Source organism: Eleutherodactylus coqui, chromosome 1 (genome assembly GCF_035609145.1).
Source record: "Eleutherodactylus coqui strain aEleCoq1 chromosome 1, aEleCoq1.hap1, whole genome shotgun sequence".
NCBI lineage: Eukaryota > Metazoa > Chordata > Amphibia > Anura > Eleutherodactylidae > Eleutherodactylus > Eleutherodactylus coqui.
Genome location: NC_089837.1, coordinates 495486509 through 495503731, shown reverse-complemented (window position 1 = coordinate 495503731; position 17223 = coordinate 495486509). Strand labels below are relative to the sequence as shown.

General features: G+C 37.3%; 1 protein-coding gene across 1 annotated transcript in view; it reads right to left on the bottom strand.

The window, feature by feature from the left end:
* Positions 1 to 17223, bottom strand: part of MRE11 (MRE11 homolog, double strand break repair nuclease) — a 192190-nt gene that overhangs the window by 170502 nt on the left and 4465 nt on the right. Inside the window, exons 2-3 of the mRNA XM_066586845.1 lie at positions 15031 to 15113; positions 4098 to 4230 (exon numbers count right to left, since the gene is read on the bottom strand). Coding sequence (XP_066442942.1) covers positions 4098 to 4230; positions 15031 to 15053 — 156 coding nt within the window. The 5' untranslated portion in view covers positions 15054 to 15113. The remainder of the gene's footprint in view (positions 1 to 4097; positions 4231 to 15030; positions 15114 to 17223) is intronic.

Sequence of the window (17223 nt, the reverse complement as noted above, 5' to 3'; positions counted from 1 at the left end):
GCAGCTCATAAATCAACGTGACTCTTCTTGGCCAGATGACTCTTCTCAGCTCATTTGCATACAGAAAACTATAAGTTTTGACCTTAATTGCTGAGGCAGAGGAAGTCGTTATGAAAAGAGAGGGCATTAGAAGCCATAGATTTTTCATCCCCCAGTGATGTTAGTTTTAAGGAGCGACAGGTTCCCTTTAAAACAAGATAAAAAAAAGTTATCACACGCTGCGTCCACCTAATATAAGAAGGAAAATACTGCAAAATCCCATCGTCTAATACATAAATGTGTGAAAACCTATTAGACCTAAACGCTGGCCTAATAGTTTTGTCGCCAAGACCCAGAATGTTCTATTACACACACCGCAAGAGGTTCTTAGAGGAAATGATAATGCTTACAGCTTTCACAAAAATCACTGTCGGCTTTTACTAGACTGCAAAATGCGTCGAGGACAAGTAGCTAATGTAAAAAGCACAAAACACAAGAACAAACTATTCCGACAAAGCGATACGAAGACGTCTTGTCTATTCATCCCCTCGCCTCCCGCTCTACCAGGAAAATGACAAAAATTACAGGATGCTAAATGCTTATTTATCTTCAAACAGCCCGGCCTTGTAGCGCAGCGGACTGATTATAGCGAGAGCGCCGTGAGCACGCCAGCGCTGCAAAAAGATTCAATTAAGCATGGACACAAAAAAAAAAACATGGAAATGTTTGGTTTTTTTTACTTTTGGGCTGAATTGGAGAAGACAGAAAAAGTAAGAAAATAAGAAAAAAAAAGACTTTCATTGAATATTTCATCCAAATCATACGATGCCTGAGAGCTCATAGGGAGATTGTGGATGTCATCACGAACCATTTACCTTTATATGTTATTAATGTGGCCCGATGAGATGGAGTGGGGTGCAGCTCGAGTGCTATGAGCGCACTTCATGCTGTCAGCTTAGCATGTAGGCTGGACCGCTTACAATATCCAAGGTTACATCATTATAAGGGGACTTGTAGCCATTACAGATGTGATTTATTACAGGTATATATATATACCCCTGTATTCACCATAATAAAACTATTCTGGAACATCTGTGCATTGTCATGTTCCTCTCTTATTCCTCCTGGAAAGTCATTGATAACTCACAACTGAGTTTTACCAGTTGGAGGCGTGTCCCTACATATACTGGCCAATCAGTGTGAGACAGTATAGTAATAGTATAAACCCAATACTCACCAGTGATACTAGTCGTATAAACCCACAACCCACCAGTGATACTAGTCGTATAAACCCACCACTCACCAGTGATACTAGTCGTATAAACCCACCACTCACCAGTGATACTAGTCGTATAAACCCACCACTCACCAGTGATACTAGTCGTATAAACCCACCACTCACCAGTGATACTAGTCGTATAAACCCACCAGTGATACTAGTCGTATAAACCCACCACTCACCAGTGATACTAGTCGTATAAACCCACCACTCACCAGTGATACTAGTCGTATAAACCCACAACTCAGTGATACTAGTCGTATAAATCCACAACTCCCCAGTGATACTAGTCGTATAAACCCACCACTCACCAGTGAGACTAGTCGTATAAACCCACAACTCACCAGTGATACTAGTCGTATAAACCCACCACTCACCAGTGAGACTAGTCGTATAAACCCACAACTCACCAGTGATACTAGTCGTATAAACCCACCACTCACCAGTGATATTAGTCGTATAAACCCACAACTCACCAGCAATACTAGACCTTGGGAGTCATTCATATTGTATTTTTTTTTATTTCACAATTTCCACTGTAGCTGGGGCATCCATAGGAGCCGCATCCATAAGAGCCCTAGTAAAAGGGGGGAAAAAAACACCCCCCCTGTAGTGACAGTAGTCACTTACAGAGCTGATCTAGATCTGCTAGGACCCTGCAGCTCTGCCTTGACCGTGATCACCAGGTTGAATAGTGAAAGTAACACTTCCGCTTTCCCTCCTCCCTACATAGCGCTCAATGAACCCCATGTAGCTTGTAACGGAGAAGGCATACGCTTTTGCCTTCTCCCTTGGGTCCTTGGTTGTCACTTTCATCCAAGGACTTGACCTGCTTTTGCTAGATTGCAGGAGCAGAAGCTATAATCCTGTGCTGTATTTTTACTATCGGCTGTGATTAAAGCTCAGGACTAACTGCCCTAAATTTACTGTGCTTGGTCCTTAAGGGGTTAAGGCGCAGCAAATGATGCCTTATATTCGTCACTGCAAACAGCAGTTGTGGGGAACGGGATCTCCATGTGGGTGCCCCTCCAATAGTAGCGTATTAGGAAATTGTCCACCATGCAATTTTCTCTTAGACATGTGAAGGTCATGAAAGCATTAGATTATCGCAGGCTGATAGAGCGGTTTATTTATGTACGTTTTAGCCTTTCCGGCTGTTTAATAACTCCAAGACCAGAAATAAACCAATTTTCACTAGAAAAAAAAGGCTTGTCCAAATATCCACAAATCTAAGAACATTTTGTTCCAAGTGTCTCATTTTGTCATTTCTTCTTCTCACGGCGCAGCATACAGAGTACCCTTTTTTCCGTCTAGCACCGCCAACACTGCAATTTGAGTGATATCGACATATAAGTGTCCGGTGCATAGAATAACAAATGTAAAGGGCAAAATGTTCCACAGCGCAACAAAAAAACCAACAAGCGGCAAAGTATAGGAACCAAGGCTGCAAAATACAGAGTAATGGGCGCTGGTGAAAACAAAGAGTTCCGTGCCGCGTTCACAAAGTGTTACTGACTCAGTGAGGGAAACTAAATGATCTCGTAGATACAAAGCCGAGGGCACTTCACAAAGCCTGTACTACTACAAGGTCATTTTGTTTCTAGCACCGAGAGCAAAAACAATATGTCTCAGCTACTTGGGGCTTATGTGAAGCCTGCCCACTTCATGTGACCCCAAACTCTGGCCCCCCCTACTTCATGTGGCTAAGCTACTTTAGGGTTTTTGAGAAGCATGCCTACTTTGTCTGACCCCAGATGCCAGCACCCCATACTTCAGGTATCTTCAGACTGTGTGGCAACCTCTACTTCATGTTACTCCCGAAACTGTGGCACCCCATACTTCGTTAGCTCAGCTTGCGCTACTCCCTACTTCGTGTTACCCTGATACTGAGGCTCTCCCAACTTCATGTGATCCCTAGACTGTGTGGCACCCTCTACTTCATGTTACACCGAGAATGAGGCAACCCCTACTTCATGTTACCTCAGCCTACTTTGTATTACCCGGATACTGAGGCACTCCCAACTTCATGTGATACTCAGACTGTGTGGCACCCTCTACTTCATGTTACCCCCGAAACTGTGGCACCCCATACTTCATTGTTACCTCAGCTTGCGGTACCCCCTACTTCGTGTTACCCTGATACTGAGGCTCTCCCAACTTCATGTGATACCCAGACTGTGTGGCACCCTCTACTTCATGTAACCCCAAGATGGAGACACTCCCAACTTCATCTGACAAAAGACTGAGCACCCCCTACTTCATGTGATCCTCAGCCTGCAGCACCTCCTACTTCATGCTACCCTGAGACTGAGGCACTCTCAACTTTATGTGACCCAAACTGCAGTACCCCTACTTCACATGACCACAGAACCCCTTACATTATCTGACTACCCACTGCGGCACCCACTAGTTTATTTAATCCTTGACTGCAGCATCTGGTCATCATTTCCACCCCCCCATAATGACCCAGCCCTGGTGATGATATCACTTCCAAAGTGACAACCTCCATCAAGGTGTTAACTAACTGCACAGTACAGAAATATCAACCTAAAAACAACATGGTGCTAAAAGCCAGATGCTAATTTTAAGGAGCGGTCTAACTTACAGACTGCACAGTTTGTCCATCCAGGCCTCCACTACCCTTCATTATACAGATAATGGTCCTGTTATTAAATGGCCACTTGTGCTCCTGAAGTAGTGAGACTATCATCCGACCCCTGCGTCTACAGTAATTACACTGATAGTGAAGCCAGCATATTATTGCCTGACAATGGTATGGCTTCCCCACAGCCATATCTTTCATCTAGGAAGCTACTAGCTTGAATTATACGCCACTTACTTCCATATCCGCAGCCAGACGCAAGATCTCATCAAAAGTCACAAAACTATCATTTCCTCTCACGGCGTCTTTTTCCATGTAGCCCAGATGAATGTCAGTCGCCACAAGGATTTTAAATGTGTCCTCGTCATCGCTGATGGGAAGAAAGAGACGAGATCAATGTAACATGTATATACTTGTAGCCGCCGCTCCGCCGCTGTCCTCCTCATGTTATGTGCCCGCAAGTTAAATATACTATTACTCTTATAACAGGTCTAAAATATAAATAATACATATATATTAGTAATCATATTCTTGTACATAGGGGGCAGTATTATAGTAGTTATATTCTTGTACATAGGGGGCAGTATTATAGTAGTTTTATTCTTGTACATAGGGGCAGTATTATAGTGGTTATATTCTTGTACATAGGAGGCAGTATTATAGTAGTTTTATTCTTGTACATAGGGGGCAGTATTATAGTAGTTATATTCTTGTACATAGGGGGCAGTATTATAGTAGTTATATTCTTGTACATAGGGGGCAGTATTATAGTAGTTATATTCTTGTACATAGGGGGCAGTATTATAGTAGTTTTATTCTTGTACATAGGGGCAGTATTATAGTGGTTAAATTCTTGTACATAGGAGGCAGTATTATAGTGGATATATTCTTGTACATAGGGGGCAGTATTATAGTAGTTATATTCTTGTACATAGGGGGCAGTATTATAGTAGTTACATTCTTGTACACAGGGGCAGTATTATAGTAGTTATATTCTTGTACATAGGAGCAGTATTATAGTAGAAATATTCTTGTACATAGGGGGCAGTATTATAGTAGTTATATTCTTGTACATAGGGGGCTGTATTATAGTAGTTATATTCTTGTACATAGGGGCAGTATTATAGTAGTTTTATTCTTGTACATAGGGGGCAGTATTATAGTAGTTATATTCTTGTACATAGGGGGCAGTATTATAGTAGTTATATTCTTGTACATGGGGGCAGTATTATAGTAGTTATATTCTTGTACATAGGGGGCAGTATTATAGTAGTTTTATTCTTGTACATAGGGGCAGTATTATAGTGGTTATATTCTTGTACATAGGAGGCAGTATTATAGTGGTTATAGTCTTGTACATAGGAGGCAGTATTATAGTAGATATATTCTTGTACATAGGGGGCAGTATTATAGTAGTTATATTCTTGTACATAGGGCCAGTATTATAGTAGTTATATTCTTGTACATAGGAGCAGTATTATAGTAGAAATATTCTTGTACATAGGGGGCAGTATTATAGTAGTTATATTCTTGTACATAGGGGGCTGTATTATAGTAGTTATATTCTTGTACATAGGGGCAGTATTATAGTAGTTATATTCTTGTACATAGGGGGCAGTATTATAGTAGTTATATTCTTGTACATAGGGGGCAGTATTATAGTAGTTATATTCTTGTACATAGGGGGCAGTATTATAGTAGTTATATTCTTGTACATAGGGGGCAGTATTATAGTAGTTATATTCTTGTACATAGGAGCAGTATTATAGTAGTTATATTCTTGTACATAGGAGCAGTATTATAGTAGTTATATTCTTGTACATAGGGGGCAGTATTATAGTAGTTATATTCTTGTACATAGGGGGCAGGATTATAGTGGTTATATTCTTGTACATAGGAGGCAGTATTATAGTAGTTATATTCTTGTACATAGGGGGTAGTATTATAGTTGCTATATTCTTGTACATAGGAGGCAGTATTATAGTAGTTATATTCTTGTACAGAGGAAACAGTATTATAGTAGTTATATTCTTGTACATAGGGGGCAGTATCATAGTAGATATATTCTTGTACATAGGAGGCAGTATCATAGTAGATATATTCTTGTACATAGGGGGCAGTATTATAGTAGTTATATTCTTGTACATAGGGGGCAGTATTATAGTAGTCATATTCTTGTACATAGGGGGCAGTATTATAGTAGTTATATTCTTGTACATAGGGGGCAGTATTATAGTAGTGATATTCTTGTACATAGGAGGCAGTATTATAGTAGTTATATTCTTGTACATAGGAGGCAGTATTATAGTGGTTATATTCTTGTACATAGGAGGCAGTATTATAGTGGTTATATTCTTGTACATAGGAGGCAGTATTATAGTAGTTATATTCTTGTACATAGGAGGCAGTATTATAGTAGATATATTCTTGTACATAGGAGGCAGTATAATAGTAGATATATTCTTGTACATAGGAGGCAGTATTATAGTAGTTATATTCTTGTACATAGAGGGCAGTATTATAGTAGTTATATTCTTGTACATAGAGGGCAGTATTATAGTAGATATATTCTTGTACATAGGAGGCAGTATTATAGTAGTTATATTCTTGTACATAGGGGGCAGTATTATAGTAGTTATATTCTTGTACATAGGGGGCCAGTATTATAGTAGTTATATTCTTGTACATAGGGGGTAGTATTATAGTAGTTATATTCTTATATATAGGGAGCAGTATTATAGTAGTTATATTCTGGTACATAGGGGCAGTATTATAGTAATTATATTCTTGTACATAGGGGGCAGTATTATAGTAGATACATTCTTGTACATAGGGGGCAGTATTATAGTAGTTATATTCTTGTACATAGGAGGACAGTATTATAGTGGTTATATTCTTGTACATAGGAGGCAGTATTATAGTAGTTATATTCTTGTACATAGGGGGTAGTAACATAGTAGCTATATTCTTGTACATAGGAGGCAGTATCATAGTAGATATATTCTTGTACATAGGAGGCAGTATCATAGTAGATATATTCTTGTACATAGGGGGCAGTATTATAGTAGTTATATTCTTGTACATAGGGGGCAGTATTATAGTAGTCATATTCTTGTGCATAGGGGGCAGTATTATAGTAGTTATATTCTTGTACATAGGGGGCAGTATTATAGTAGTGATATTCTTGTACATAGGAGGCAGTATTATAGTAGTTATATTCTTGTACATAGGAGGCAGTATTATAGTGGTTATATTCTTGTACATAGGAGGCAGTATTATAGTAGTTATATTCTTGTACATAGGAGGCAGTATTATAGTAGTTATATTCTTGTACATAGGGGGCAGTATTATAGTGGTTATATTCTTCTACATAGGAGGCAGTATTATAGTAGATATATTCTTGTACATAGGGGGCAGTATTATAGTAGTTATATTCTTGTACATAGGGGGCAGTATTATAGTAGTGATATTCTTGTACATAGGGGGCAGTATTATAGTAGTGATATTCTTGTACATAGGGGGTAGTATTATAGTAGTTATATTCTTGTACATAGGGGGCAGTATTATAGTAGTGATATTCTTGTACATAGGGGGCAGTATTATAGTAGTGATATTCTTGTACATAGGAGGCAGTATTATAGTAGTTATATTCTTGTACATAGGAGGCAGTATTATAGTAGTTATATTCTTGTACATAGGGGGCAGTATTATAGTAGTTATATTCTTGTACATAGGAGGCAGTATTATAGTAGTTATAATTCTTGTACATAGGGGGCAGTATTATAGTAGTTATATTCTTGTACATAGGTGGCAGTATTATAGTAGTTATATTCTTGTACATAGGGGGCAGTATTATAGTAGTTATATTCTTGTACATAGGAGGCAGTATTATAGTAGTTATATTCTTGTACATAGGGGGCAGTATTATAGTAGTTATACTCTTGTACATAGGAGGCAGTATTATAGTAGTTATATTCTTGTACATAGGGGGCAGTATTATAGTAGTTATATTCTTGTACATAGGTGGCAGTATTATAGTAGTTATATTGTTGTACATAGGGGGCAGTATTATAGTAGTTATAGTCTTGTACATAGGGGGCAGTATTATAGTAGTTATATTGTTGTACATAGGGGGCAGTATTATAGTAGTTATATTGTTGTACATAGGTGGCAGTATTATATTAGTTATATTCTTGTACATAGGGAGCAGTATTATAGTAGTTATATTCTTGTACATGGGGGGCAGTATTATACTAGTTATATTCTTGTACATAGCGGCAGTATTATAATAGTTATATTCTTGTACATAGGAGGCAGTATTATAGTAGTTATATTCTTGTATATAGGGGCAGTATTATAGTAGTTATATTCTTGTACATAGGGGCAGTATTATAGTAGTTATATTCTTGTACATAGGGGCAGTATTATAGTAGTTATATTCTTGTACATAGGGGCAGTATCATAGTAGTTATATTCTTGTACATAGGAGCAGTATTATAGTAGTTATATTCTTGTTCATTGGGGGCATCATAGCAGTTATATTCTTGTACATAGGGGGCAGTATTATAGTAGATATATTCTTGTACATAGGAGGCAGTATTATAGTAGTTATATTCTTATACATAGGAGGCAGTATTATAGTAGTTGTATTCTTGTACATAGGAGTAGTATTATAGTAGTTATATTCTTGTACATAGGGGGCAGTATTATAGCAGTTATATTCCAGTACATAGGGGACAGTATTATAGTAGTTATATTCTTGTACATAGGAGTAGTATTATAGTAGTTATATTCTTGTACATAAGGGGCAGTATTATAGCAGTTATATTCCAGTACATAGGGGACAGTATTATAGTAGTTATATTCTTGTACATAATGGGCAGTATTATAGTAGTTATATTCTTATAAATAGGAGGCAGTATTATAGTAGTTATATTCTTGTACATAAGGGGCAGTATTATAGTAGTTATATTCTTGTACATAAGGGGCAGTATTATAGTAGTTATATTCTTATACATAGTAGCAGTATTATAGTAGTTATAGTCTTGTACATAGGGACAGAATTATAGTAGTTATATTTTTGTACATAGGAGCAGTATTATAGTAGTTATATTCTTGTACATAGGAGGCAGTAATATAGTAGTTATATTCTTGTACATAAGGGGCAGTATTATAGCAGTTATATTCTTGTACATAGGAGTCAGTATTATAGTAGGTATATTCTTGTACATAGGGGCAGTATTATAGTAGTTTTATTCTTGTACAAAGGAGGCAGTATTATAGTAGTTCTATTCTTGTACATGGGGAGCAGTATTATAGTAGTTATATTCTTGTAAATAGGGGCAGTATTATAGTAGAAATATTCTTGTACATAGGAGGCAGTATTATAGTAGTTATATTCTTGTACGTATGAGCAGTATTATAGTAGTTATATTCTTGTATATAGGGGGCAGTATTATAGTAGTTATATTCTTGTACATAGGAGCAGTATTATAGTAGTTATATTCTTGTACATAGGGGGCAGTATTATAGTAGTTATATTCTTGTACATAGGGGGCAGTATTATAGTAGTTATATATATTCTTGTACATAGGAGTAGTATTATAGTAGTTATATTGTTGTACATAGGGTCTGTATTATAGTAGTTATATTCTTGTACATAGGGGGCAGTATTATAGTAGTTATATTCTTGTACATAGGGAGCAGTATTATAGTAGTTATATTCTTCTACATAGGGGGCAGTATTATAGTAGTTATATTCTTGTACATAGGGGGCAGTATTGTAGTAGTTATATTCTTGTACATAGGGAGCAGTATTATAGTAGTTATATTCTTCTACATAGGGGGCAGTATTATAGTAGTTATATTCTTGTACATAGGGGGCAGTATTATAGTAGTTATATTCTTGTACATAGGGGGCAGTATTATAGTAGTTATATTCTTGTACATAGGGAGCAGTATTATAGTAATTATATTCTTCTACATAGGGGGCAGTATTATAGTAGTTATATTCTTGTACATAGGGCCAGTATTATAGTAGTTATATTCTTGTACATAGGAGCAGTATTATAGTAGAAATATTCTTGTACATAGGGGGCAGTATTATAGTAGTTATATTCTTGTACATAGGGGGCTGTATTATAGTAGTTATATTCTTGTACATAGGGGCAGTATTATAGTAGTTATATTCTTGTACATAGGGGGCAGTATTATAGTAGTTATATTCTTGTACATAGGGGGCAGTATTATAGTAGTTATATTCTTGTACATAGGGGGCAGTATTATAGTAGTTATATTCTTGTACATAGGAGCAGTATTATAGTAGTTATATTCTTGTACATAGGAGCAGTGTTATAGTAGTTATATTCTTGTACATAGGGGGCAGTATTATAGTAGTTATATTCTTGTACATAGGGGGCAGGATTATAGTGGTTATATTCTTGTACATAGGAGGCAGTATTATAGTAGTTATATTCTTGTACATAGGGGGTAGTATTATAGTTGCTATATTCTTGTACATAGGAGGCAGTATTATAGTAGTTATATTCTTGTACTGAGGAAACAGTATTATAGTAGTTATATTCTTGTACATAGGGGGCAGTATCATAGTAGATATATTCTTGTACATAGGAGGCAGTATCATAGTAGATATATTCTTGTACATAGGGGGCAGTATTATAGTAGTTATATTCTTGTACATAGGGGGCAGTATTATAGTAGTCATATTCTTGTACATAGGGGGCAGTATTATAGTAGTTATATTCTTGTACATAGGGGGCAGTATTATAGTAGTGATATTCTTGTACATAGGAGGCAGTATTATAGTAGTTATATTCTTGTACATAGGAGGCAGTATTATAGTGGTTATATTCTTGTACATAGGAGGCAGTATTATAGTGGTTATATTCTTGTACATAGGAGGCAGTATTATAGTAGTTATATTCTTGTACATAGGAGGCAGTATTATAGTAGATATATTCTTGTACATAGGAGGCAGTATAATAGTAGATATATTCTTGTACATAGGAGGCAGTATTATAGTAGTTATATTCTTGTACATAGAGGGCAGTATTATAGTAGTTATATTCTTGTACATAGAGGGCAGTATTATAGTAGATATATTCTTGTACATAGGAGGCAGTATTATAGTAGTTATATTCTTGTACATAGGGGGCAGTATTATAGTAGTTATATTCTTGTACATAGGGGGCAGTATTATAGTAGTTATATTCTTGTACATAGGGGGTAGTATTATAGTAGTTATATTCTTATATATAGGGAGCAGTATTATAGTAGTTATATTCTGGTACATAGGGGCAGTATTATAGTAATTATATTCTTGTACATAGGGGGCAGTATTATAGTAGATACATTCTTGTACATAGGGGGCAGTATTATAGTAGTTATATTCTTGTACATAGGAGGACAGTATTATAGTGGTTATATTCTTGTACATAGGAGGCAGTATTATAGTAGTTATATTCTTGTACATAGGGGGTAGTAACATAGTAGCTATATTCTTGTACATAGGAGGCAGTATCATAGTAGATATATTCTTGTACATAGGAGGCAGTATCATAGTAGATATATTCTTGTACATAGGGGGCAGTATTATAGTAGTTATATTCTTGTACATAGGGGGCAGTATTATAGTAGTCATATTCTTGTGCATAGGGGGCAGTATTATAGTAGTTATATTCTTGTACATAGGGGGCAGTATTATAGTAGTGATATTCTTGTACATAGGAGGCAGTATTATAGTAGTTATATATATTCTTGTACATAGGAGTAGTATTATAGTAGTTATATTGTTGTACATAGGGTCTGTATTATAGTAGTTATATTCTTGTACATAGGGGGCAGTATTATAGTAGTTTTATTCTTGTACATAGGAGGCAGTATTATAGTGGTTATATTCTTGTACATAGGAGGCAGTATTATAGTAGTTATATTCTTGTACATAGGAGGCAGTATTATAGTAGTTATATTCTTGTACATAGGGGGCAGTATTATAGTGGTTATATTCTTCTACATAGGAGGCAGTATTATAGTAGATATATTCTTGTACATAGGGGGCAGTATTATAGTAGTTATATTCTTGTACATAGGGGGCAGTATTATAGTAGTGATATTCTTGTACATAGGGGGCAGTATTATAGTAGTGATATTCTTGTACATAGGGGGTAGTATTATAGTAGTTATATTCTTGTACATAGGGGGCAGTATTATAGTAGTGATATTCTTGTACATAGGGGGCAGTATTATAGTAGTTATATTCTTGTACATAGGAGGCAGTATTATAGTAGTTATATTCTTGTACATAGGAGGCAGTATTATAGTAGTTATATTCTTGTACATAGGGGGCAGTATTATAGTAGTTATATTCTTGTACATAGGAGGCAGTATTATAGTAGTTATAATTCTTGTACATAGGGGGCAGTATTATAGTAGTTATATTCTTGTACATAGGTGGCAGTATTATAGTAGTTATATTCTTGTACATAGGGGGCAGTATTATAGTAGTTATATTCTTGTACATAGGAGGCAGTATTATAGTAGTTATATTCTTGTACATAGGGGGCAGTATTATAGTAGTTATATTCTTGTACATAGGAGGCAGTATTATAGTAGTTATATTCTTGTACATAGGGGGCAGTATTATAGTAGTTATATTCTTGTACATAGGTGGCAGTATTATAGTAGTTATATTGTTGTACATAGGGGGCAGTATTATAGTAGTTATAGTCTTGTACATAGGGGGCAGTATTATAGTAGTTATATTGTTGTACATAGGGGGCAGTATTATAGTAGTTATATTGTTGTACATAGGTGGCAGTATTATATTAGTTATATTCTTGTACATAGGGAGCAGTATTATAGTAGTTATATTCTTGTACATGGGGGGCAGTATTATACTAGTTATATTCTTGTACATAGCGGCAGTATTATAATAGTTATATTCTTGTACATAGGAGGCAGTATTATAGTAGTTATATTCTTGTATATAGGGGCAGTATTATAGTAGTTATATTTTTGTACATAGGGGCAGTATTATAGTAGTTATATTCTTGTACATAGGGGCAGTATTATAGTAGTTATATTCTTGTACATAGGGGCAGTATCATAGTAGTTATATTCTTGTACATAGGAGCAGTATTATAGTAGTTATATTCTTGTTCATTGGGGGCATCATAGCAGTTATATTCTTGTACATAGGGGGCAGTATTATAGTAGATATATTCTTGTACATAGGAGGCAGTATTATAGTAGTTATATTCTTATACATAGGAGGCAGTATTATAGTAGTTGTATTCTTGTACATAGGAGTAGTATTATAGTAGTTATATTCTTGTACATAGGGGGCAGTATTATAGCAGTTATATTCCAGTACATAGGGGACAGTATTATAGTAGTTATATTCTTGTACATAGGAGTAGTATTATAGTAGTTATATTCTTGTACATAAGGGGCAGTATTATAGCAGTTATATTCCAGTACATAGGGGACAGTATTATAGTAGTTATATTCTTGTACATAATGGGCAGTATTATAGTAGTTATATTCTTATAAATAGGAGGCAGTATTATAGTAGTTATATTCTTGTACATAAGGGGCAGTATTATAGTAGTTATATTCTTGTACATAAGGGGCAGTATTATAGTAGTTATATTCTTATACATAGTAGCAGTATTATAGTAGTTATATTCTTGTACATAGGGACAGAATTATAGTAGTTATATTTTTGTACATAGGAGCAGTATTATAGTAGTTATATTCTTGTACATAGGAGGCAGTAATATAGTAGTTATATTCTTGTACATAAGGGGCAGTATTATAGCAGTTATATTCTTGTACATAGGAGTCAGTATTATAGTAGGTATATTCTTGTACATAGGGGCAGTATTATAGTAGTTTTATTCTTGTACAAAGGAGGCAGTATTATAGTAGTTCTATTCTTGTACATGGGGAGCAGTATTATAGTACTTATATTCTTGTAAATAGGGGCAGTATTATAGTAGTTATATTCTTGTAAATAGGGGGCAGTATTATAGTAGTTATATTCTTGTACATAGGAGGCAGTATTATAGTAGTTATATTCTTGTACGTATGAGCAGTATTATAGTAGTTATATTCTTGTATATAGGGGGCAGTATTATAGTAGTTATATTCTTGTACATAGGAGCAGTATTATAGTAGTTATATTCTTGTACATAGGGGGCAGTATTATAGTAGTTATATATATTCTTGTACATAGGAGTAGTATTATAGTAGTTATATTGTTGTACATAGGGTCTGTATTATAGTAGTTATATTCTTGTACATAGGGGGCAGTATTATAGTAGTTTTATTCTTGTACATAGGGAGCAGTATTATAGTAGTTATATTCTTCTACATAGGGGGCAGTATTATAGTAGTTATATTCTTGTACATAGGGGGCAGTATTGTAGTAGTTATATTCTTGTACATAGGGAGCAGTATTATAGTAGTTATATTCTTCTACATAGGGGGCAGTATTATAGTAGTTATATTCTTGTACATTGGGGGCAGTATTATAGTAGTTATATTCTTGTACATAGGGGGCAGTATTATAGTAGTTATATTCTTGTACATAGGGAGCAGTATTATAGTAATTATATTCTTCTACATAGGGGGCAGTATTATAGTAGTTAATTCTTGTACATAGGAGCAGTATTATAGTAGTTATATTCTTGTACATAGGAGGCAGTATAATAGTAGTTATATTCTTGTACATAGGAGGCAGTATAATAGTAGTTATATTCTTGTACATAGGGGGCAGTATTATAGTAGTTATATTTTTGTACATAGGAGCAGTATTATAGCAGTTATGTCCTTGTACATAGGGGGCAGTATTATAGTAGTTATATTCTTGTACATAGGGGGCAGTATTATAGTAGTTATATTCTTCTACATAGGCGGCAGTATTATAGTAGTTATATTCTTGTACATAGGGGGCAGTATTATAGTAGTTATGCTTTTGTATATAGGGGGCAGTATTATAGTAGTTATGTTCTTGTACATAGGGGGCAGTATTATAGTAGTTATGCTTTTGTATATAGGGGGCAGTATTATAGTAGTTATGTTCTTGTACAAGGGTTATTGGTATAGTTCACAATGTAATAAAAAAAATAATAAAAATAAGATTACTTACAGGGTGCTACCGGATGAGCTCATGTCTACACTTGCACTTAGGTTGATTAAAAATGTAGGATGTAATATGCAAATGTTCCAAGCCTGGAGAAGAAATAAGACACATTGTTATTATCACTTCCTTTATAACTGCTGTCTTGTGCTTTATGAACAACATGCAGCAATAACGCAGAATTACAGCTCTACAATGATTTCAGAACCCGCTGAACAAAGAGAGGAGAAACAACATGAGGGATCTGGAGGACGAGGGTCTATTGTAGCACTTCAAACGAGCTGATTACATGATTGGAGAGCAGTAGATGGTGAGCCAGGAATCAGACTGCCATAGTACGGTACAAAGGATGAGACCATCCAGTCCTGCCACGGCTGTTACATACAGAATGCTCTTAAATCACTCAATATACGTTTAGACGTCCAATTATATCATCCGTGGAAAGGGAACAAACAACCGGGCAAAAGGAAAAAATACAGGCTCACAAGTCGCAGTAGTGTGTCACGTGGTCAAAAAAGGGAGATTTTCGTGAACTCACCGTAAAATCTCTTTCTTGTCTCATCATTGAGGGACACAGCAAAACCACGGGATATAGCCAATGCCACTAGAAGGCGACACTTAGCAAAAAAAGGTGTTAGCCCCTCCCACTGGCCAGATCCCTCCTGCTGACACTAAGCTGATCAGTTTGTTTACCAGCAGTAGGAACCGCCACGCGGGGGGAAAAAAGCAACGAAGGTCAGCAATATGACACGACAGTTACAAACACAACGTAAATACAGCATCACGTGCGAGATACGGAACCCAGGTCCTGGTCAGGACAAAAAACTGTGTCATATGGCAACAGAAAAAGATGGGTGGGAGCTGTGTCCCCCAATGACGAGACGAGAAAGAGATTTTACGGAGAGTTCACAAAAATCCCCAATGACACGAGCGAGAAAGGGAGAACACAGCAAAACCATGGGACGTCCTAAAGCAGTCCCTTGGGGGAAAGGGAGAGGGGGGGAGAAAAACGAAAAACCCTGCATGTGGTCAGACTACCGCCATTTGTAGTGCCCTGCGACCAAGGACGGCGTTAGCAGATGCAAAAATGTGAATCTGGTAGAATTTTGAAAAAGTCTGAAGAAACGACCAAGTAGCCACCCTGCATACTTGTGAGGCAGATGCTCCATTGCATACAGCCCATGAGGCCCCCACCACCCTAGTCGGGTGCGCCGTCACCCGAAATGGTCGGGGTCTTCCCCTTGGCCCGGTAGGCCTCCATCAACGCCAAACGAATCCAGCGGGAAATGGTCACCTTGGAAGCTGCAAGGCCGCACCTTGAGCCTTCAGGGATTACAAACAGGGGATCAAAGTGCCAAAAAGTAGCTGTCTGCCCAACGTAGATCCTCAGAGCTCGTACCAGGTCCAATGTGTGGAGAGCCCGCTGCATTGGGTGTACTGCCGCTGGGCAGAAGGAAGGCAGCACGATATCCTCATTGATATGGAAAAAAAAGAAGGCACTGGACGCAGGACCACCTTGTCCTGGTGAAAGACCGTGAACGGCAGGCATGCTGATAACACCACGATCTCAGAGACCCTATGGATGGAAGTGACTGCCACCAGAAAAGCCGCCTTCTAAGTGAACAGACGTCATGGCACACCATCCAAAGGCTCAAAAGGATGAGCCTGAAGGGCGTCCAGAACCAAATTCAGATCCCACGGTGGAACCAGCGAACGGATTCGGGGAGCAGCATGTGTGACCCCCTGCAGGAAGATGCACACCGCAGACCTGGACGCCAAAGGATGCTGGAGGAGGATAGACTTGCATTCCCTGGACAGGATCTTCTTGAAATCCTTATGAGGCAGAAAAGTCTTAGGGGGGAACCTGGGATGACTAACGGAAAGGGACAACGTCAGAGAAGGAGGAGCCTGTTCTGAGATATGGAACGAATCCCGTATCGCCAGTATGAGGCTGTCTACCATAGTCGACAGCTTTGATTCCTGCTTCTCCTCCAGATCGGAATTAGAGGATGAATCCGATAGCTCTACCCCAGGCAAATATCCTCACCGGACGATCGCTGCAATCTCATACCTGGGGAGTGTAGTAGGGACGGGGAGGACGGAGAGCTAGACGTGCCCCATGACCCCGACGGCCTCACCCGCTTCCGCGGGTGGGCACCTCTCCTGAAAAACTCATCCAACCCCGCATCCTGCGTGACAAGA